Source organism: Anguilla rostrata, chromosome 15 (genome assembly GCF_018555375.3).
Source record: "Anguilla rostrata isolate EN2019 chromosome 15, ASM1855537v3, whole genome shotgun sequence".
NCBI classification, from domain to species: Eukaryota; Metazoa; Chordata; class Actinopteri; order Anguilliformes; family Anguillidae; genus Anguilla; species Anguilla rostrata.
Genome location: NC_057947.1, coordinates 22316112 through 22337660, shown reverse-complemented (window position 1 = coordinate 22337660; position 21549 = coordinate 22316112). Strand labels below are relative to the sequence as shown.

Sequence of the window (21549 nt, the reverse complement as noted above, 5' to 3'; positions counted from 1 at the left end):
CATAATCATGCTGACCCACTTTCAGTTATTCAGTATGGCTATCTTGTATTTCAGAAACGTGTATAGATACAATCACTATACAGTACTACTTAGTCATTCAGGAATAGTTCGCCCAAAGGCCTAGGATAGGTATGGAGAAATATCGTACCTGTGGCACAGTTTTAGTGAGTTAACAGTTACAGAATGCCATGTGAGACCTTCCTGGTCTGTTCTTGCTGAAATGTATTTCTTCAAAAAAGGCTCTCTCTCTCTATATATATATATATATATATATATATATATATATAAAATCTGAAGACATGGTTTCAGAAATCACTGGTAAATGTAGTAAAATGAAATGAATGCAATTGTATTTCAGGTATTTTCATGTTTAATTTTACTTATTTTATAGGTGGATGTAATTGTGAATACAATATCTCCAGACCTTAATTTATTTAAAGGAGATGTTTCAAGAGCAATATTAAAAAAAGCTGGCAACAACATTCAAAAAGAGATACACGCATCACAGTTGACCAGTCAGTTTGGGGACGTCATTGAAACCAATTCCCATCATCTTGATTGTTTTCGTGTATACCACACTGTTTGTGCAGTGATAGAAGATAATGGGTCTAAGGTAAGTTTTATTTTTTGAATTAATAATGAATTCAATCATCCCATGACTCGTGAGCTGTTTATTTTTCATTAACTGGGTCATACGGCAGATGCCTATTGGTACTGTGTGTGTGAAAGGGAGTGTGTCTGGAAGTGGCCAATGTTTTGGGTGTTTGCTCTCATTTCCACATGCCATTTTTGATTTTGAGCATCTCTTCTGTACATCTGCTGAGAAAAGAATTAGACCTGCAAACAACCTGCAGTGTTCCAGGGGGCACAATACTTGGGTGTCCAGTTCAAATCCTGAGGGGACATAGCATCTGTAGGTTTTTGTAAATTTCCTTTTAATCCTCAGCTTATTGAGGCACTTGGAAGTGTATGGAGTGAATCAGTGATATAAAGTTGGCTGTGAACTGCTGAAACACACCAAGGCCAGCTGGCACTTAGGCCATCAAGACCGGATTCTGACATCCCCGATAGAGTTAATTTTGCTGCTTGAAACCTTGTTCATCCAGGATTGAAGCTCTGTTAATCTGTTTCCTAGATTCTACGTTCAGTTGTTAGAAAATGCTTGGACAAGGCAGTCAAGGGCAAGTACTCATCCATCTCCTTCCCTGCCATTGGCACTGGTAATCTGGGCTTCAAAAAAGAGGAAGTCGCCAAATTAATGATAGGAGAAGTTGCAGATTTTGCCAAACAACACAAAGGACAGAAGTTGGATGTTTATTTTGTTTTGTTTCCCAGTGATTTGGGGAAAATAAAGGTAATATTGCCCTCTACTACTTCTTGAATTCTGCAGTTCTGAGTTGCTTTGGTCATGGTATAGGCTTGATATTCAATTTCGAGATAGATCACGGTATATTTATAAGCACGCAGGAAAAGGATTGTATAAAACACATTAATAGCATTTATTCTTTATGACACTCTTACTCAGGTTAACATCTATGAGTTTTTAGTTATTTGAACAAAGTTTGTTATAAAAAAGTTTTGTTGTTGATATTTATTGAAACAAGTCAGGTCCATTGTATTTCTACATGGCGATGGCATGTGGTTTGATGTCATTGCCATAGCTGAGACTACCCTGCAATCTTTGTTTCATTCTTATCTCTTTAACCCTTTTATCACGTTTGTATCTAAATTCAAACTCAACCCATGTAAATTAGATTGAAAGAGAAACACTTTTCCAACCTTGTGTTCAAAGGCTTTTCAAAATGAGATGGCTTTTCACAAAGGAAAACAGTCCAGCGAATTCAGCACTGCTAGCAAAGGTATGTAAAAAGCAAGTAGCAAGAGTAAGTACTGATTAAATATTCAACACTTAGATTTCTTAAAGCGGTTAACGTTACTTTATTTCCATTAAACACCTTCGTTTTTGCACAATTATAGTTTTATCCAGATGATTCCTTGTTTTCCTTTGTACTGCATTTATATATGGCCTTGAGTGTCAACCTGACATTACATTCTGTGTTACATTCTGTAAAACAGGCAGAATAGGACTCTCCCATGTATGCACTATGTTCGCCAAATGCAGGACATTGTGCTTTATATTGTATTGTTGATTTTTAGAAATCTATCCAGTACCATCAGGCTCCTATGATGGTGGCCGGGCTCGCACTGGAGAACAACCATGCATTGAGCTTCGCAGTGCCTTCAAAGCAGATCAGAGGGAAGCGGCAAGATGGATTGCTGAAATGGTTTACTTGACCTCCAATAAATGCACCATACTTAACAACCACATCCTGTACTTTGGCCAGAAAGAGCATGCGGAGCTCCAGGACTTCCAGGCTGCTTTTGATTTGTCCATTCGGGAGTTCCTTAAGGATGGTATAGCTGGGGTGACCATCACAGGACCCAAGCTAGGAGTGCGGGAGGCTGCGCTGAGGGTGGAGGCTTTGTGCTGTGAGGCCCAGGAGGAATTTGCCCGGACCGAGGAGAGCGCCATGATGCACAACGTGGTCCGCTGGAGGTTCACTGAATTCCCTGGGTTTGAAGAACCGGAAATAACTGGCACTTTGGAAAGGGCCCTCCTTGCAAGATGTGACACTCTGACCATTGAAGTGGACGGTTGCGATCTCCAGGTTTCCCTCAGAAAAATGGAGGCAAAACATCCCAATGGGAGGGGCTGTCATATTGATAGGAAATGTAAGTGAATGTGGGTTTTGTGGTATTGTGCAGGCTGTGTCCGTCCTGTAGTTCCCCCTCAATCAACTGTACCTGTTCTTTTTTCCAGGCTTGTATAGAGACAATCCCATGGACCTGAAATTCCATAATGGGTCCTTTTATCAAAGGACGGTGGTAGATCTTAAGGCCCTTGGCTATGCAGATCAAGACTTTATTGACCTTGATGTCGTTAAGGTTGGTGACAATACTTAGCTCATTGTTTTTAGTTTCTCTTTCAAATTGTATTTTAAAGTACATTTTAAAGCATCAATTAATGATAGTGGTCTGCATCCTGACATTTACATTGCATGCATCATAGCTCTAGCAACACCCAGCTGTATAAGGTGATGCCTCTGCCGTTACAGATTGAGAAGGTGGAGAACCCTCTTCTGGAGCATCATTTCCAGCAGAAGGAGAGACAGGTGTCCGGCAGACCCAAGCGCCTGTACCAGCAGGTTCCAGCACAGTTCTGTGACCTGGTGTGCCGTGTTGGGTTCCAGAGGCAGTACTCTCCACCCAAGGGTACGACCAGGTCCTCTTTACAAACCACTAACAGTAACCACTTAAACGACTAAGAAGCAAGCATTCATAGGATCAAATGAAATATTTCTTGCCTGCTTGTTCGCTGTTAGTTACAAATATTTTCAGTGCTAAGTGTGAATTCTCTCATCACCCAGAATTTGTGTGGCACTTCTGATAAATGATGGGTAGGATGTATAAAATTACTTCCAATTTGGTGATACGATTTAACATTTATTTTAAAATGTATGCATGTATATATTACTATGTGCAATACAAAAAGTAGTACAATTAGGCATCAAAGAAGTAGTACAAATATTCATTGTTTCAATGTACTTATTTTACGAAATGGAATACAAGTGCAGGTTCATTATCTTTGGGTGTGTTTGTTATCCATTGAGAGATAATTTATTAATATTCGTTAATACCATTTAGGAAGACACAGGGCATCATTTTGAAATATGATATCCAATTTGTTGATAGCCTATCCTCTAGCTTGCAACCACCATTGTAACAAAGTACAATTTCCACAGGTAAATTCCAACTATGTAGGTAAATTGCAGTAGTTTATTCTTTTATTGTTTTCTTATTATGTAATGCTCCTTCAGTCTAGCCTTTGTTTTGTTTTAGAGCAAAAGTATGGAGCTGGAATCTATTTCGGTGGCAGTTCGTCTGCAGCGAGGAAGCTGGCAGAGCACTTGGAAAACGAGGAGTACATGTACATTTTTCAGGCGCAGGTGTTGACAGGGAAGGACACCATGGGATCACCTGACCTAATCATTCCTCCTGCCCTTGGCTCAGACCCCCTCTGTCGATATGACAGTGTAAGCGGTGGCAGGGACACTCATGTCATCTTCAACAGTCACCAGGCTCTTCCTGTGTATCTGCTCACATGCAGAAAACATGTTCAAAAAGGTACTTCCCTGTAGACATGGCGCATGTGGTGCATAGCGTGAAATAATACAGTGAACAGGGAGTTTGGTGTGCAGGCTGAAGACCAAAATGAAAAATATGAGAAAAATTATAGAATTTGAAAATGGTCAATGTGAAAAACAGGTTTATCTAAAATAGTATAGACTGTTGACCCTTGATATTATTTTTTTTTTAACTTAAAATTTTTAGAAATGCCTCTCAACCAACAGCCTAATAACCCCTGGAACAACAAGTGATTGAAGTTCCAAGACATTTAGTATCTAGGGAAGAACTGTTTTGTGTGCATATGATTTCATTTGACGTTTTATTTGTTTTTGGATTCCTTTTTTCCTTCAGAAATAAATCAGAAATGGGAGCTTGGCTCACTGAAGTTAGCATATTGCATAGTTTTATGTATCTAGTTGGCAAACATTTTGCAAAACATTTTTCTTATGTTTATCAAGAAATTACTTCTTATGATTGTAATAGATTTAAATGATTTCTGGTAAATGAATTAGAGCTCTATGTAAAGTGTATTTCTCTTATGGTTATATTCTGAATGATTAAATTAGACAATCCTGGTTTTATGGTTATGAAATTAAACCTCAGTATATGGCCATTACATCTTAATCATACACCTGTAAGTGAAAAGACTTTCTTGTCCTGACATATATCAATATATAAATTTTAAATAAATAGCTAAGTACCAAATAGCCTTTTTTGATCAAATCACATAGAATGTGTATTTGTGGGTCAACTAACTTTATTATAGCCTGTTATCCAACTGTCTTCTTTTTAATTGAAAATATTGAATATAGAAAACAGCCATCAGTTTTCATATCTGTACAAAGAAGCACACATTAATGTAATCAGCAGTATGCAATATGCAAAGTGGCTTAACAGCCCTACAAATACAAGCTAGTGCGTCATTATCCTTTCATGAAATACCTATAGGTATACTGCTGCATAGTTTTCTTAAGGAATGCAGTGGAACTGGGGCAGCAAGTGCCACCCCAAACCAAGTTATCTTCTGCTGTGTTTCAATATCTTAAATTGTTGTACCCATATGTCTGTCTAAGTCAGGTTATATATTTAAAACCACTTTTTTAAACTGTACCTTATACAGTCACTTGGAGGACCATTATGCAACTCATGCCCATTAACAAGATTGACAATGAGAACAATACTGTATGTGCCTTGGACAATTTCTTTTTGGCGTGATCCACTTATTGGTAGAGGAATTCCCTTATCATAAACCAGTGTACTGAAAATAAAATAAAAATCACACTGTCAGTTTACTTTTCACAGATGTTGATGTTTTATTTTGTAATGTCTTTTATATAGAAACCGAATGTATCTCCCAGGACCTGAGATGACACGCAAACAATCTAGTACATAAGAATAAGTTACATAAACATTGCCCTGAGGCGACTGTAAATCTTTCAACTAAGTAGGCATGTTTTCATGACAGACTTTGTAGATTGTATAGTACGCATAGTGCCAATGTACAAGCATAAAAGGACACAGAAAATGTATTTGTGAAGTAGTGGTTCAATTTCACTGGCTCTGCACCAGGGAGTTGTCAAATTCATGTTCAAATGCAACATACTGCTGCAGTGACTTTGAGCTACGGGCTTCACTGAAACGCCTCCATTAGGAGTTCGACTAGGTTTATAGTGCCACTATAAGCATGTCATCCTGGACCTAGGATCTATTCACAGCACATAATGTAACAGCAGAAAGTGCACTTCCTCTGGAATGCTGGTTATTGCAACAAAAAAAAAAACCTTGCAAATCCTTGGAGTCAAACAGGATCTTTTCTCAAAGTGGAGCTGAGCCCTCCTAGCATCACATTGACGTTCCCACGCTTATTTAAACAACTGATGAAATCTACCAGCGACTGCGACTGTTCCTCCCCCTCAACGCATACTACATGTATAAAATTACATATAAACTACATTTCTGATTTTTTTAAAAACAATAATAAATACAGCTTGCTTTTCTGCTGGTGTAAAATGCAGCGGGCCTGCTCTTGGGAGGAATATGCTTTTGAATGTTGGGACATCTTGAAGTTTGAATTGCGACGCCACCGCCACCCCTGTCCTTTTCACTCGGTGGACTCGGTCACCTCCACCCCGTCCACCAGCAGGGTGTGGATCAGTCCGTCCCGTTTCTTCCCGCTGCTCACGGCCTTGATGCAGCAGTCATGGTCGGCCACGGTGAAGTGCGTCTCCGTGCCGTCCTCCACAAACTCGCCCTGTGCACCGAAAAAAAAAACAGGGTCAGGGCCCATTTTAATTAGAGCCCTAATGCAGGGTTGTTTCCCCATATTTCCCCTTACGGAAATGGAATAAAGTGCAATGCATTATACATTTGTGGAAATTTTGGAGAATATGATGAATTTATTTCACAGCAGTGTATAATGCTACATCTTAAATTGGCAGTAATTTGCCATGGTTGAGAATATGCTTGCAAGGCAATGCAGAGATGTTGCAGTTAATAAATTAATGTGTCCCATCATCTGGGTTTACCAGCTGAGAAGGTAGCAACTCTACAGAAAGCTTACCGCAGTCTCCATTTTTTGACCATTGCACCATATGTCCATCGTGTCTTTCTCTGTCAAAAGAGATTGCAAAATTCAATTGGCTCTCCAAGCAAAAAGGGCAGCTGAAGACTTTATAACCACAATGTGTTTCAGAGCTATGTTTATAGGTACTTATCAGACGCTCGTATCCAGAGTGACTTACACAGCTTTTGCATTTTTATATAGCATTCATTCATACAGTTGGGTATATACTGAAGCAATTTAGGTTAAGCAAATTACTCATGGGTAAATCGTGACTGCAAATGACTAGTTTCTATACAGACTGCTACAGTCAATAACCCCAATAACAATATATAATGTGTATTTTAATATATATATATATATATATTATATATTATATTATTACACATACAATATACATTAAAGGCCATTATTAGGTAAAAGTGAAAAGGTGGTCTTGTATCAAAACTTGTGATGGCAGCCTTAGCCTGGCTGAAGGGTTTAACTATTAACATGCAAAAGAAATATAGGAAACTAAGGTCGCATTCTTCTGTAGCTGATCTGTGTTTCATTTGTATGCATACAGATGTGCAAAAGATGATCCGGCCGGCACATCCTCTTCAGTGAGCCCACTGCTTCAGTCAATCCAACCCTTTAAATGTAAGTGGTCCTGAACAATCCAACCCACAAGAATACATCCTGAATTCTTCCTCACATCACCAAGGTGGCCACTACGGCACGGAAGGGAGGGGGTTGAAGTGAGATTGTCCCTACACGTTAAAGCACTCATCATGACACCATGCTATCACAGGCACTACAAATCTCTTACCTAGAACTATCCTGCAGTCAACACCATCAAGGTTCAGCACCCACGTACTGGTGACTTTGGCTCTGTTCTCCATGTATTTTTTGAGGCTCTTGCCATTGATCTCCAAGGTGTATTCGTAAGCAAAGCCACTGACTGCATCGATGTTTATCGTTGCTTTGGTTTCCGTGCCCCCAACAGTGAAAGTCTCTTTTCCCACAAGTTTGAACATCCAGTCCCTTCTCACCACTTCCTGTAAAGTAAAAAATATAAACAAGTTCATTTGAATACTTGCATACAAATGTTACAACATACAGTTACTAAATGTAGTCCATGGATTTGACAAATCCGTGCCCCTCTGCCTGTATTTCGGAATTGAAGAAGCACATGTACAGTGAAGTGAAATGAGACTATTTGATTGTAAACACAGGACCACAGTATGGCTAAAAATCTTGCATACTGTAGTATGCCTTTAATGTATAATTTTAATTACATTTTCAAAAATATCAAAAGACATCAAATCAACAATACACTGAGATATAAAAACATAAAAAGGCAACATAAGGAAAATGAAAGAAAAACAATAAAAAGGTCAAATAAAGTCTCAAAAGACAAATCTGATTTTGTCAGACTGTGTCACATGATTGTGATTACGTGCACTATAAGTATGCACTTTGTTGCCTGTTATGTTGTTCTTTTGCACCGAGGAAAGTCGCATGGACTGAACCGTTTGCTTTTTGCTTTATTCCACCTTCCGCTTTGCACCTTGTTTTAATTTGTTGCACTTTGCCTCCTGGAATTTTCTAAATGGATTTAAAAAACATGATATTTTTTCTAAAAACTGACTTTCAAGTAATTCTTTTAAATCCCAGTGTGCTGACTCCACTTCGCATCTAAGTGCCTTATAAGTCGCCTGGTCATTGTGTTTAAATTTCATTCACCAGACTTACAGTGCCAATCTGAGAAACCAGCTTCAATAGCCTCAAAAAGAGGGAGGCTTACCTTTCCATCAATGTAAATGACGCGTTTTCCCGTAGTGGTGCCGTGCTCAAATTCGATCCTGTGAACGCCATCGCTCAACGCTACTTCCCAAACGCCCACCAAGTCCCCAGACATCCTGTTGTGATAGCAGTGTTTGCATGCCCGAAAGAAGTAGTACAAGACACGGGGTAACTTAATATATTCCAGTTGTATTCACATGTTTTTTCAAAGATGTTGTACAACATTACAGTAACACAGCACAAGCGATCCTTGCCACTTGCATTCATTGATATAGCATGACGACACTTCTGGACCGGAGCAAGTTACACGCTACACATTATCCGCTCTGTGTGCGCTCCCTCAGCACAAAGTGTATTAGTGCTAATAGAGGATTAATGCCATCACACTAGCTATATAGGGACCAACTGTCACAAGCAATTCAAACGCTGTGTGTGCGACACAGAATAATGCCTTTTCTGTTAAAGAGACTGGTAAGACATACTCTAAATAGGTCATCATTCTCTACAAAAAAGAAACATTAAGTCCAATTTTTAAGAAATTAATATTTAGTTATTTTCAGTTAGGAGTAGACAGTGAACTGTCCCCTCATTCCATTAACTAACTGTAATGTATGTACCTAGATTTATAATAGCTACATAGTTTTATTACAGTGCACAGCTGGCTGTTTATTAAGTGTGCGAAAGAACTAATATAACGCAAGTAAACTATTAATCCATCCATCCATGATCTATACCGACTTATTTCTGGTTAGGGTTGCGGGGAGTGCTGGAGCCTATTTCTGCGTACATTAGGCGGGAGGCAGGAATAGTCGCGTTACACGCAGAATAACTGTTTCGCTGCCCTGCTACATTTGACATTGCATAAACAGTATATTGATGCCATATGACCATCGTATTATAACGTTACATTGTATATGCTTGAATTGGGTAAACATGTGAGTGTCAAGTCTTATTTCCCTTTAAACAAGTGGGAAATGAAACCAGATTAATCACCGTAGTTAGAGGATTAGCACCTATTTATACAGGGCTTTCGCAGAAAATGCAAAACTCCATGCCATGCAGTATGTGTTATTTTAGTAACGTTAGTTGACCATGACTTGTCATTAGCGTTACGATCCTTGTTATTAAGTTACTCGACCAGATAAAGCCAGCAAGACTAGTTTTAACACCACCTAGCTACATTTCCAGCTTTCTATAAGAAAAACAGTCACGTTATAATCTTTGCATCACGTATAAAGCAGCCTTACCTGATTGCTTGATGCAGACAGATCCAATACCACTTTTAATTCAGTTTAAATAAGAATAACTATCAAGTTGGCAAAGAGCCCACGATCTCATATTAGTGTTTAAGATTTGTCACTGCGACTGAAACTGTCACTATGGAAACCGGTAAAAGAGGACCTAGTTAACCCGTGCTAGCAAAGACTTCTATATCTCGTCATTAATGTAAGTCCATAAGATTTATTGTATGCTCTCTTCGCCTTCGTAGCACTGCAAAGTGCATTTAAACCAAAGTTTGTTTTGGACCACTCACAGAGTTGTTGATTATTAATATTTTTGAAGAGGATCGAGCCCAACGACGACTTAACACTACGTTAAAAAAAATCTCGCGAGACACGAGTACACCGTCTGCGTCACCCACTACAGCGTCACCTCGTTTGCTAGACGCGAATTTGCATCAGCAGCTCAATTCGGACCGTTTTTACGCAGGGCTTGCACAGATCTCGCGCATATTTTCTGAAATCTGCTTGGGCTGAATGCATCCAGCATTCTCTGCTTTTCTAGGGTTTTTCATCCTTGTGTAGCAATCTGAATAGCTGTGATTGGCCACATATAGATCTCTCTGCGTGTACACCACAGACCGTCGAAGAAAAGTACAATCAGAGATTCGCAACAAACATTTTCTAAGATTTTGCATCGTTGTAACTATTATATCCTGAAAATATACATTTAATCTGTCTATACTATCTGTGAAATTTTACATTTCAGTACAAGTCTGTAAAATTTGTATTCCAAATCCATTGTTTAGTTCAGCACCTATCAATTATACCTTGCAACCACTCAGAGGAAATATAGGCGGGACAGTTAGCGTCGCCCAGGCCTATTGGTAGAAATCAAACGAATCAGGATCCACTTTCCGGCTCATGTTGGTTTCAAACCTGTTTTAGTAAAGGGTCGACGTTAATTGCTAGCTAACTAGCATGTAAGTATAAGCACAATGAAACTCAAACAATCTGGCGAATTTTTATGACCAGGAATCAAACCATTCAAACTATCTAGATGAAGTTTTTGCTTTATTGCTAGTCTAATAAATTGGTAGCTTTGCTCCTCTCGTGTTAAATTAGCTACCTCGCTAACCAAATAGCTAACACGCATTTTGTTGTCGTAAGCAATGTCTGTTGAATCTGTTGGATAGGTCAGCTGTAACTACCAGATATGGGGCAAATGATATTCGTAGGACAACAGATTATCGATCTGGTTATTGAATTGTGTATTGTATCGATAACTAGTCTTTTTTTTTTTACTAGTCAATTTATTATCGTTCTCAGGACCTCATTGGCGTGTTCTGTACGATTTGCGAATAGATCTTAACGTTGACGTTCGCAACCTTTTAACATTGTTAACATTGTTATGTTATGCAATGACACACATTTGTAAAGTGTGACAGTTCAATGTACAATTATAGTTAACAGCAGTTAACTAAACTATGTATTAACATATGTTGCAACAAAAACATGGCAACAGATGTAACAAAAACGTTAGGTCATCTGCATCCGAGTGAGTTTGCTAACGTTTTCTGAATGTAACGCTGGGTAATGCATTCTATTTGTGCCTAAAACAGCTCTTGTGTCCACAGGTGGAGGAAGAGACATGGATCAGGTAATGTTTACTCAAAGTTTTGGTACTTTTGGCTGCTAGTTTCCTAGGTCACCTAAGGCTGAATTGTTGAATTGATAGATGTTTTCTGTTTTGTCCGCCCAGCCAGCTGTAGGTTTCAATAGCACGTCCAGAAACCTGATGCTCTTTCCCAGCTAGAGGAATGAGGGTAGGGAGAGTGAGCACGCAGTAGCCAGGCATGTTAAGAGTAACCTGTTATCCTTCATGACTGCATAAACGCATTCTAGTTTCAAAGTAATGAGTAGTCTTAATTGAGAAGACTTAGGCCTAAGCCAGGAGAGATGGACAGGAAGAATGTGAACTGTGTTATGCAGCCAAGAGAGAATACCTACGTATATTTGTGGACCTGCAGTCAATTCAAGGTAAAACTTGTCCCCACATGACACATTTCAGGAAGTGTGGGCTGTCATAATTAGGCTGTCATCTTTTTTTTCTCACTAAAATGAAACTAAAAATGAAGCATGTCATTCAAATTTTCATTCAGTTTAATCTTAAACTTGAGATGTTATAATATTTTGTTGTATTTGCTATTATTATTATTATTGTTATTATTATTTTCAGCTATGTAGCATACTTTTCGTGTTTGTGCTGGCAATGGTGGCAGGTTGGTATTGACAAGTGATAGTCAACCTGGCTTAGATAAAGTTTGGGGAAATGGCTTGCATTTATCTGAAGTCATGTTTGCTTTGCCTTTTCCGTGTGTTAATCCATGCGGTTTAAAGCGTAGCGAATCTGGCTATGATTTTGAAGACCAAAATTTCCTTATGCTGGGTCATGCAGCTGCAAAAAGAGTTATTTGTTTCTGAATCCCTGCAGCAGGAGCAGACAGAGTGGGACGCAGTGAACAGACACCTCCAGCACCATGGCTTCAAGCCAGTTCACTTCACTGATCCAATGGAGAACAAGAACCCTGCAGGTACAGTACAGCTTTTTGAACAAACACGATCTTTTTAAAATGCCTTATAACATAGTGTCAAAAGCATATAACCTACATTTGATCAAGTACCATTTTAAAATATCTTTCCAAAACACTGCTGGTTTTTGTTTAATTAATCTCAGGCTATGTGCTGACTTGTGGATTAGCCGTTAAGGATCACTCACTTTTTGATGTATTTGCATATGCAAGTTCTGTTATGCAAGCTAATTTGGAATTCCTTGAATTTTAATTTATTTTTTGCTTTAAACCACAAATCCTTGATTGCCCCATACCAGCCATTGTAAATTCACCAGGTTGTCAGAAATTGCTTATCTAAAATATCCTTTATTGCAACTAATATTTGTCTGGCCCAATACAAAACATACATTCATATTGTTTTTAAATGGAAAAAGTGGGCCATTTGGTTTACCGGAATTGCTTTAGTAAAATATCCAGCTGTATGAACTGATTGTGTGTAAAAAAAAAAAAATTAAATAAATAAATGTAGTGTGCACAGGTGTAATGTACTTTAACGTAATGCAATCTAACATGTAAATTTGAATTTCAAATCAACTTGTGGGTGTTTGTATGACATCTTTGCACTTAAGATTTAATACTGCAAATTAAAAATGGGTTTGAAAGCTTGAAACAAAATGGATTTAATTTAGTGTTCTAATCTTACAGTTTGTTTCATGAATATATTCTAAAGCTGAAGACCCTCTAAGCTCTGCTGCTCTCAGTAGAAAACTGTGGTTAGAAACTTTAATGCATTCATTAAAAATATTTTTATTAATTTATTCATGTATTTATTGGAAAGGGTTTTTATTTTTACAGCTTTCAGACTATTAGGTTGTGGCTTTGTTAAGTTATGTTTTGTTATCATAGCAACCTATTAAGTTTTGTGGCTTGAGCTGTCCTTTTCGCATAATGCCACAGTGGCCAATCCCATTGTGCCCTTCAAGCTCTTCATTCTGTCTGATAAATAATTTCTCCTCAAGACCGGCGGACATCTGGCTCTTGATAATCTCTCTCCTCCACCCTGCCTCTCATGTTCCAATACCAGGTTGATTACTGCATTTCTGCAGAGTGCTTATGAATTCTCAGTGCTGCTTTACGTATGACTGGGAGTTGGAGGAGTATGTTTTTTTTATTGCACCACATGCCTTGTTGTCATGGCTATGAATTTTTTTTTGTATGGAGCACACACCGATGCAATTTTTTGTATATAATTCATGTAATTAAACGTGCTTTCATTAATGACTAAATGTTAAGTCAAGTCCTTATGTACTACCCTCTATTCATAGGGTTCTCCCAAAGGAGAGTCCTGTACCTCATGGGGCTTTTATATAGATTTTTAAAAATTGACAGTCAACAACATATATTAGTGTGAGACAAAATTATTCATGGTTTTCATATTCTTGTTTTTACAATTAATTTGATTGATAATAATAGTAATAAACAATAATATTGTGAACAACAATACCATACTACTACTGCTACTACTACTAGTATTAATAATAATAATAATAATAATAATAATAGTCATCATCATTATAATCATAATGAAATGTATGTACCCTTTCACAATTGTCACTGGCTCTCAGATTTGGTTCTTCTGGAGAAGAAGGCTGCCACAGAGATCAGGCTGATGCTGAAGACGATGGTGACGGATTCTGAACGCAGACAAGCCCTGATCCAGGAGCTCATCCAGTCCAACAGCCAGTTAAAGTAAAGCCGTCTTCCCTCTGTCGTCCTCTCCTGTGTTTTACACACACGTGTACTGAAATGTCTGCACCGTTACCCTCATCTGCTGTCCTACCTACCTCAGTTACAGGGTGTCCGGCAGCCAATCAGTACAGTCCATAACTCTTGTTTTTGCACTTTTAGCATATGTTATGAAGCGGTTTGCTTATGAAGCAAACTGTTAATAACTACTCAGCAGCACTTGCTCCCTGCTTTGTATGGAGGGGAAGAATCATAGTCTGTTCTCCTGATGTTAATCGTGACTACCTGTTATGTACATAAGTACTGTAGACTTATGCAATTAACAGTGCAAGTGAAGCTCTTATTGTTATTGTAACTCTGAGAAGATCAGACTCAGTTCGTTCCCTGGATGGTGATCCGCCCTGATATTCAGTAATGCAGATTGTCCCCTGTAGGCCAGATGTCTGGGGTCTCCATCAGCCTATTGTTTTCAGAGTGCGAGGAGACCCCTGTGAGCTGACTCTTGTGTCAGCCACCTGCTGTCACATGATACTCACTGAGAAGAGGAGGAGCACAGCCCGCCCATGCATGACTCAGGGATCCCACCTGTCAGTGTGGATCCATTCCGCCCCCAAGCACCGAAACAAATCAATTGCAGTATTTTTCCACACAATTTTAGAGATTAGATTTGAGGTTGGATCGGCAGGCCCAGAATCAATTGTTAGAATATAGAATGTGGTCAGAGCCATGCTATCAGAGGTTACTGTAAAATGTCATCCTCGCATATGTAATGCATAATGTACACTAAGTTCATACTATCCCTGGTGACTCATTCCCTGGATGTGCTTATGAATTTCAAAAGATTACGAACATGGAGACTAAATATTTTCTACTTTACATATTCCTATGATCAGAAGTGGCTTGATGGAGAAATACGGTTGTGCACATAAGGTATGCACCCTCACAGTAGAATAGACATGTTCTGCTAAGTCTGTTGGACTGAGTGCATGTAGAAACTCCAGAGAGGGAAGCAAAAAGAGAAACGTAAGAGAGACGAGGGATGGGAAATAAAATGACTCAGATCTTGAGCTCCAGGTGTGCGTTGGCCTTGCTGTGGGCGGTTGGGTCAGCAGGTGTCTCCATGCTCCACACAGGGAGGAGGTCCAGCAGCAACAGGCTCGAGCGGCACAGCAGGCCCAGAGGGCCTCCGAGCTCCAGGCACTCCTGGATAAAGTGAAGGCCAAGGTCCAGGAGCTGGAGGACAGCTACATCAGCAAGGCCGCGCAGCAGCACGTCCAGGTCAAACAGCTGCTGCAGGACAAGAGAGAGGCGGAGGTACTAAATATCATCCTAAATCACCATCCTAAATATAGGGGCTAAAGATCACACTGTTATTGAATCTGAGGACCACGGCTTAAATCAGTAAAATTTACCAGTCCCATTAATTTGTTACTCCGTATAAGGGACGAAAGTGTGAATTCTTTAGCGCAGTGGTTCTCAAACTTGGTCGTGGGGCACCACTGCATGTTGGTTTTTGTTCCAACTGCAATCCCGGGATTTTAACAAGCTGTTAATTTTTCTTCGTTACAGTTAATTACACTTCATGTTTACAGCGATTATTTACCCCCCTAGGCCACATTGTCAGAAATTACTGCCTGTCATAAAGAATAAAAGTATTTTTTAGTCAATCAGTCACTCGTGTTAAGAACTGAAGCACTGAAGAAAGCCAACTGTGGCCCTGATATAGAGTGTGACATCATCTGCCTGGTAGAAACAGCGGCAGGCCCTGGAGCAGAAGCTGACCGAGGAGAAAGAGGTCATCGCTCAGCTTCAGCGGAAGCTCTACTTTGCCGTCAAAGAGGAGGAGCGTCGGGTGGCCCGGCAGAACCAAGTCTTCCAGCAGATCCGTAAAAGGTCCGCCCGGGCCAACTCGCCTACAGACCAGCAGTGAGTACTGGCATGGTCGGTGGGCAGACTGCTGGAACTCCACCTTTTGAAGCAGCGTATTGCACATATCATGCTCTGTGCATTTGTTGTTTTATTTATCTGCAGGTTGTAAAGATATTTGACCTTTTCCTTAAACTTATAGATCCATTTTTTCTCACAGAGTGATGGATATTATAGATGTCTATGAGGCCCAGATGCAGGAACTTCGTACAGAACTGAAGTAAGTGAATGGGTTATATTTTTGTCCAAAGCCTCAAGACTGGCTGATTGGCCTGAGCGTTCTAGTTCTGACACGCCTTGCCCCCATAGGGCACAAAAAGGAGACCCTGGAGGAAAAAGCCAGACTGACCCGCAGCTGGAGCACCATGCTTCCGATGTTTCTTCTAAAAAAGCACTACTGAAGGTAGCCCACTCACTCAGTGAAGTCTTGCATTTTGCATCGACGCGGTGTGGCAAAGACTTTCAATAAAGCATTGTCAATTCAAACTTCTAGGGTACTCAGTGCAAGTTTGGAAAAGTATTCAACATTTTCATTCTAGCTTCTAAGCCTTTTAAAATACGGTGAAGTTGTAATAAGCACAAGCTCTTCAAAATTCCGCTGCTCAATACTACTTCCTTAAGCTGAGGTATTTTTATTCTGGGAAATATTGCCATAAAATAGCTTGAGTGTCTGAACTGTGTGGAACCTCAAATGTTGTCAATTGTCCTGCCAAGTCCTACCAAGACCAGCTGAAAGAGACAAAGGCCCAGAAAGAGGAGCTGAGAGGTGAAATCCAGCGTCTGAAGCAGGATTTGGAGTCCAGGTAGATGCTAACGGCTAATATTTCAGTTGCTTGCATGTAATGAACTTGCCATGCTTCTTCATTGCTTGTGCAGGTTAGTGATGCCAAGTTATTTATGGTAGAACCATAACCGTGTAACCTTTGTCCAGTGTTTTATGACTGCTCGTAACAGTATACCCATCTCACTGTGCTAAATTGTTTTTCTAATGTATTTTATAGTCATTCTTACATTTAAAAGCCAGTGTAAGGAGTGGTATGTAAAAACGTAGTTGACTATTAGCGACTTATAAAATCCATGTGCCATTTGCTTTTCAACGACTACTCAAAAGGTTCCATTTAAAATCTCCGAATGAATAAATGGAAGTATAAAGTATGCAGCGATATTAATTATACTGATTCAGTTCCTTTAGTATTTATCATGGCAGTATTCATTGGCACTAGTTGCATTGCTTCAGTGTGTAAACTGAGTGAACTGTACGAGGAAGAGTAAGAGTCCATCGGTCCTTGCTCAGGTACAGTATCTCTGTGGTAGTTGAGTTGAGTTTGGCCTTGTTCCCCCAGGCCCACTGTGAAGGAGCTCAAGTCCTGCAAGCACCAGCTGAAACGGATGGAAAGAATTGTCCAACAGAACAAGTGAGACCTGACCTCTCACCTTCTCATTTGGGGACCTGTGGTCAGCCAATCTCCTGCCCAGATTTAGACTTTGAAAGCAGCATGCCACCAGACTTTGCTCTTTGCATAACAAGTCCAAGGCATCGATACAGAGAATGTCAGAAAAAAGGTGATTTATAGTGATATATATGTCAGTGTCTATATTAGTAGCTAAAGGTCTTTTCCGGTGTTGTGCACCACCAGGTTGGCTACTGTAGAGGAGGCCAGCAGAGACGTAAATACGGATGTGGAGAACATCGAGCACCTTCCGCCTCCTGTCTGCAGGACCTACCTCAAGGTGACCTTGCCTGACCCATAGATCCACTCCCACACCCATCGCCCTGACTCTTGCCTTAATGGAGTGGGCTGCACGTGATCTTGTATCTAACATATTTCTATATATCACATTCTGTCTTTATGTGACATATACCACTATTTGCAAAATTCAGGAGTCTGTATACGAAGTGTGCATTTCCGAATGTGGGATTCAGATTTGGACACGCCCTAATGTGTAGCTGCTACCTTCTTTATTTTGAATGGTTGTCTTTATTTTTTAGTTTTCCCTCTTTGTGTCTTGTCTGGCTGTCATAGAGTGCCTGTAAGGAACTGGATGTCCAGGATCTCAGCCAACTAGTCCCAATCTTGAAATTACGAGCACGGCAAGCAGAATCGTCTCTTCGGCTCGTCAAGGTTGGGAGACAGTTCCTCATCTCTCGCCAGGAATGGGAGGAGGGTTGAAAATTTTACTGTTCTTAATATCATTTTTAAAGTTTTTATCTGTGACCATATTTGTAGTGTAATGAAATACAACAGACAGATGCTGAAGACAAGAAGCCAAAATGGAGATGACGACTTTAATAGATGTGTTACAAAACCATACTGAGGCTGACCATGAGGTGCACCGCACCCACCCAACCACAGAGTGGCAGGACTGGCTATGGGAGCCTCTCCAAAACTGAAAGGCCAAGGAAATGGGAGAAACCAAAATTTTGTTTCTGATTTGATTTAAATCGATACCTGACCAAACCTAGCCCTTCACAATTGATTTATAAGAAGTTAAGCCATCCAAGGAAAGATTTCCCTTGGTTAAATATATTTGAATTCGGGTATCATCTCCAAAAGTTTATTTTTAAATGGCACAGTATCCTGTGCATTTAGAATCTTTAAGGTTGTATGTCACATCTCTGCAGTACCGTAAAAGCCTGCATTCTATCGTCATGTGAAACCGTGTACCGGGGTGAACAGGACTTTCTCCGTTTTATTGGCAGATTCTCAGCGCCATTAGGACCACTCTGTGCAGCCCCAGGGCTCCATTGCAGCTGCACAAGCAGAGGCCCAGCCGTAACTCACCCAATGAGGCTACAGAGGGGGCGGAGTTTGAGGAGCTGCTCCCAACTGTAGAGATATGGGCAGAGCAGCTATGCTCTCTAAAGGTGGGAAGAGTACCGCTATTCATTTATGTCTTACTTGACAGTTTTGGCACTAGAAGGCCCCAGACAACTTTATAGAACTACAGAACCGAATAGTACTTTTAGTTTTGGTGTCATTGGTACATTTTACTATATTTGTGAATTAGAATTTGCGCGCACTTGTGGTGTTGACTGTTACAAGGAGCTTCACTGTGCGCTGAAGAAGCTGGTGCAGAGGTTGTTACCATGGCAGCCAGTCGGAGGCAGCGTCACCCCCACAGATGGTGTGAGGGTGGCGGAGCTTCTGCTGATGGTGGAAACCCTGCTGGAGGAGACAGAAAAAAGCAACCCCAAGGTACTTTAAGCACTCATATCTCAGGACACGATAAGCAGGGAAGTTCATTTAGGTTAATAGAATGATCATTTCAGATAAAGGATATTTTATGTGCCGTGAGCAGAACACAGAAATGTAAGCGGGAAGTTATTTAGAAATGAATAGCAGCAGTATTTTGTGGTGGCTCCCTCTGTGCACTTGACATTATACAGTGAGGATTATGGGTAATAGCTTGGTAAATAGATTAGCATCCCCTTCAAGTGGCAGATCATGCAGCTTCACAACACTAAGAGCACATTTCCTTCATGATGCAGAGCTCAAACAGATGATGGGTTATGATAATCTAGACGGTGCCTGCTACACTATTTTTATCTTTCAATTATTGTTATTTTTCAGGAGGTCCGGAGCCCCACTAAGAACTCCCTCAAGTCCATGGTGTCCCACTTCCAGAAGCTGTTTGATGTCCGGTCCCTCAGCGGGGTGTACCCTCGCATGAACGAGGTCTACTCCAAGCTGGGGGAGATGACCAATGCCATGAGGAACCTTCGGGACATCCTGCAACTCGGTAGGATTCGCATCATCGGGGAATTATCCCACGCTGAGGCCCTTTTGGGTTAATTCTGCCTGGTTGGTTATAGTTGGGGGTTGAGTGGTGTTTTATACCTACCCTACAATGTTCTCTAAAAAGGTGACAAGTGAAAGAATCAGTAAAAATATTTAGTTTATTGGCTGTCCATGATGATCCAGGCTGTCAAAAAATAGTTCTTCAATAATTATGGTTTAGACAAGCCTTCCCCCCCCTGCTGGAGTCCATGCTCAGTTATGACCTTTTGGTGGTAAAATTATGAGGTCTGGACCAATGACTTTATAAACATTATACATTTTCATAGTTGTGAATAAGTGTTAAAATATTAATATAAATACTAATAAAAAAATTAAAAAACTTTGGATCAAATCATTTACCTAAAGCATATGAAGTGTATATGGTTGTAACTAGGGTGTTTGCATTGTCATAGATGACAGAGCGCCCCCTAGTGAGGTGGTGAATCAGGTGGCAAATCAGGTGGCAAAGGTTTCTTCCTCCACAAGCCTTACCATCAGCCAGGAGCTGCAAAGCCTGCTGGGAACCCGTGACATTGACAGGTAAAACCATCCCCTTCATAATCCTTCAGTGAAATCTGAATTTTAGTGTAGGTAATTGTTATGAGTCCTTTTGCCTGAGAAACATCTTTCTTCTGACACAGAACTAAATGTGTACTGATACTAAATGTAATTTCCAGCAGACATGCCTCAGTTACACTTTTGGAATGGATAATTATTAAGACTTATTTTATATAGCATTATTGTAAAACTACAGTACTGTTTTTTATGGGTCCTTGAATTTGAGTGATGGGTCCTTAAAAGGGCTTGATGAGCGCATGAATTAGTGTAATGGGTATGGACGGGAATCCTGATGCGAGTTAAATTATGCCCATCTAGTGCCTGTTTTTAAAAATGAAATGCAGAATCGAAGGCTCGTGAGGTGCATGTGTTATTTGATCTCGGAGAACGTATCTACTCCTTAGCATCATACTAAAACTGGAGGAGCACGAGGAGTTCTTTCCTGCTTTCCACACGTTGGTCCAGGACCTGCTGCAGAATCTAGGTGAAGCTTTCTCCACACTGCGCTGCGGTTCAGTTTTATACAGAACAAAAATGGGGCTCCACCCATCTTACATGTATGATAATCATCCCATTGTGTTTACATACCATTGAAACTGCTTTGTAAAATGTTCCTTTGGCTTTTAAGGATTGCCAAACTCAAAATCTGTGCCCAAGTAAACATCTTAACCTACTCAAGTGTGTTTGTCTCGTCAACAGCTATTTGTAACTATTACTTTGAATGGGTGTACCTGTCCCTGTGATACAATACTCTTGTTTTTCCAAAACAATAGGCCAATATCTATATGATTGATATCTTGTAATTGGCACATTAATAAAACCATTTCATCAGTGAATGGATCAACTTACTGTACCATCAAAACCTGATTTGGTTCCCTTTTAATGTAAAGGGTGCAAAATGACCTTGTCTTTTGTTGCTTTTTCAAGGTGTCCAGCACTTGGATGACATTGTGCCTGCTGTGTGTGAACTGAAATCAAGAGCAGATTGATTCTTTTCGGAATAGTGGTCCAGTGGATATTTGGTTTTGAACATTCACTTGATAATATGTGAGAAATGTTTTAACAATATGAGTTTAAGAAATTCATTTTTAATAATGTGACTTTTTAGATGATTGTGCTCAATACATTTAGGATTCTCTTCTAATGGTATAAATAAACCCTTAAATGTAAATTTTAAAATGTAAATGTGTTAATAAATCACAACAGAAGCCTTA

At 39.9% G+C, this 21549-nt stretch overlaps 3 protein-coding genes across 12 annotated transcripts in view; 2 read left to right on the top strand and 1 right to left on the bottom strand.

Moving 5' to 3' along the window:
- parp9 (poly(ADP-ribose) polymerase family member 9) overlaps positions 1-5487 on the top strand; it is an 8059-nt gene extending 2572 nt beyond the window's left edge. For 4 of the 6 annotated variants that reach the window (XM_064310256.1, XM_064310255.1, XM_064310254.1 and 1 more), the window contains 7 exons: positions 392-613; positions 1136-1354; positions 1793-1859; positions 2158-2733; positions 2822-2946; positions 3117-3273; positions 3901-5487. In XM_064310256.1, coding sequence (XP_064166326.1) covers positions 392-613; positions 1136-1354; positions 1793-1859; positions 2158-2733; positions 2822-2946; positions 3117-3273; positions 3901-4199 — 1665 coding nt within the window. In that variant the 3' untranslated portion in view covers positions 4200-5487. The remainder of the gene's footprint in view (positions 1-391; positions 614-1135; positions 1355-1792; positions 1860-2157; positions 2734-2821; positions 2947-3116; positions 3274-3900) is intronic. The other 2 variants (XM_064310258.1, XM_064310259.1) reach the window with 2 other exon arrangements.
- On the bottom strand, positions 5477-10194 carry faima (Fas apoptotic inhibitory molecule a). Of its 2 annotated transcripts, none has more exons than XM_064310266.1 (5): positions 10068-10194; positions 8535-8649; positions 7557-7785; positions 6749-6798; positions 5477-6439 (listed from the first exon to the last, which is right to left on the bottom strand). In XM_064310266.1, exons 2-5 carry the CDS (start codon positions 8646-8648, stop codon positions 6290-6292), a joined length of 543 nt encoding a protein of 180 aa, XP_064166336.1. In that variant the 5' UTR covers position 8649; positions 10068-10194; the 3' UTR covers positions 5477-6289. The 2 variants fall into 2 exon arrangements, with proteins under 2 accessions (XP_064166336.1, XP_064166335.1); XM_064310265.1 differs by having other exon boundaries at positions 9781-10143.
- On the top strand, positions 7313-21549 carry cep70 (centrosomal protein 70). Of its 4 annotated transcripts, none has more exons than XM_064310262.1 (18): positions 7313-7387; positions 11391-11413; positions 12248-12347; positions 13952-14075; positions 15206-15386; positions 15823-15998; positions 16159-16218; positions 16308-16401; positions 16713-16801; positions 17342-17413; positions 17636-17729; positions 18023-18121; positions 18700-18864; positions 19043-19195; positions 19571-19739; positions 20191-20317; positions 20740-20819; positions 21263-21549. In XM_064310262.1, the coding sequence occupies exons 2-18, from the start codon at positions 11405-11407 to the stop codon at positions 21322-21324; spliced, it is 1854 nt and encodes a 617-aa protein (XP_064166332.1). In that variant the 5' UTR covers positions 7313-7387; positions 11391-11404; the 3' UTR covers positions 21325-21549. The 4 variants fall into 4 exon arrangements, with proteins under 4 accessions (XP_064166332.1, XP_064166331.1, XP_064166333.1 ...); XM_064310261.1 differs by lacking the exon at positions 7313-7387 and adding an exon at positions 10580-10736; XM_064310263.1 differs by lacking the exon at positions 7313-7387 and adding an exon at positions 10580-10736 and having other exon boundaries at positions 11391-11435.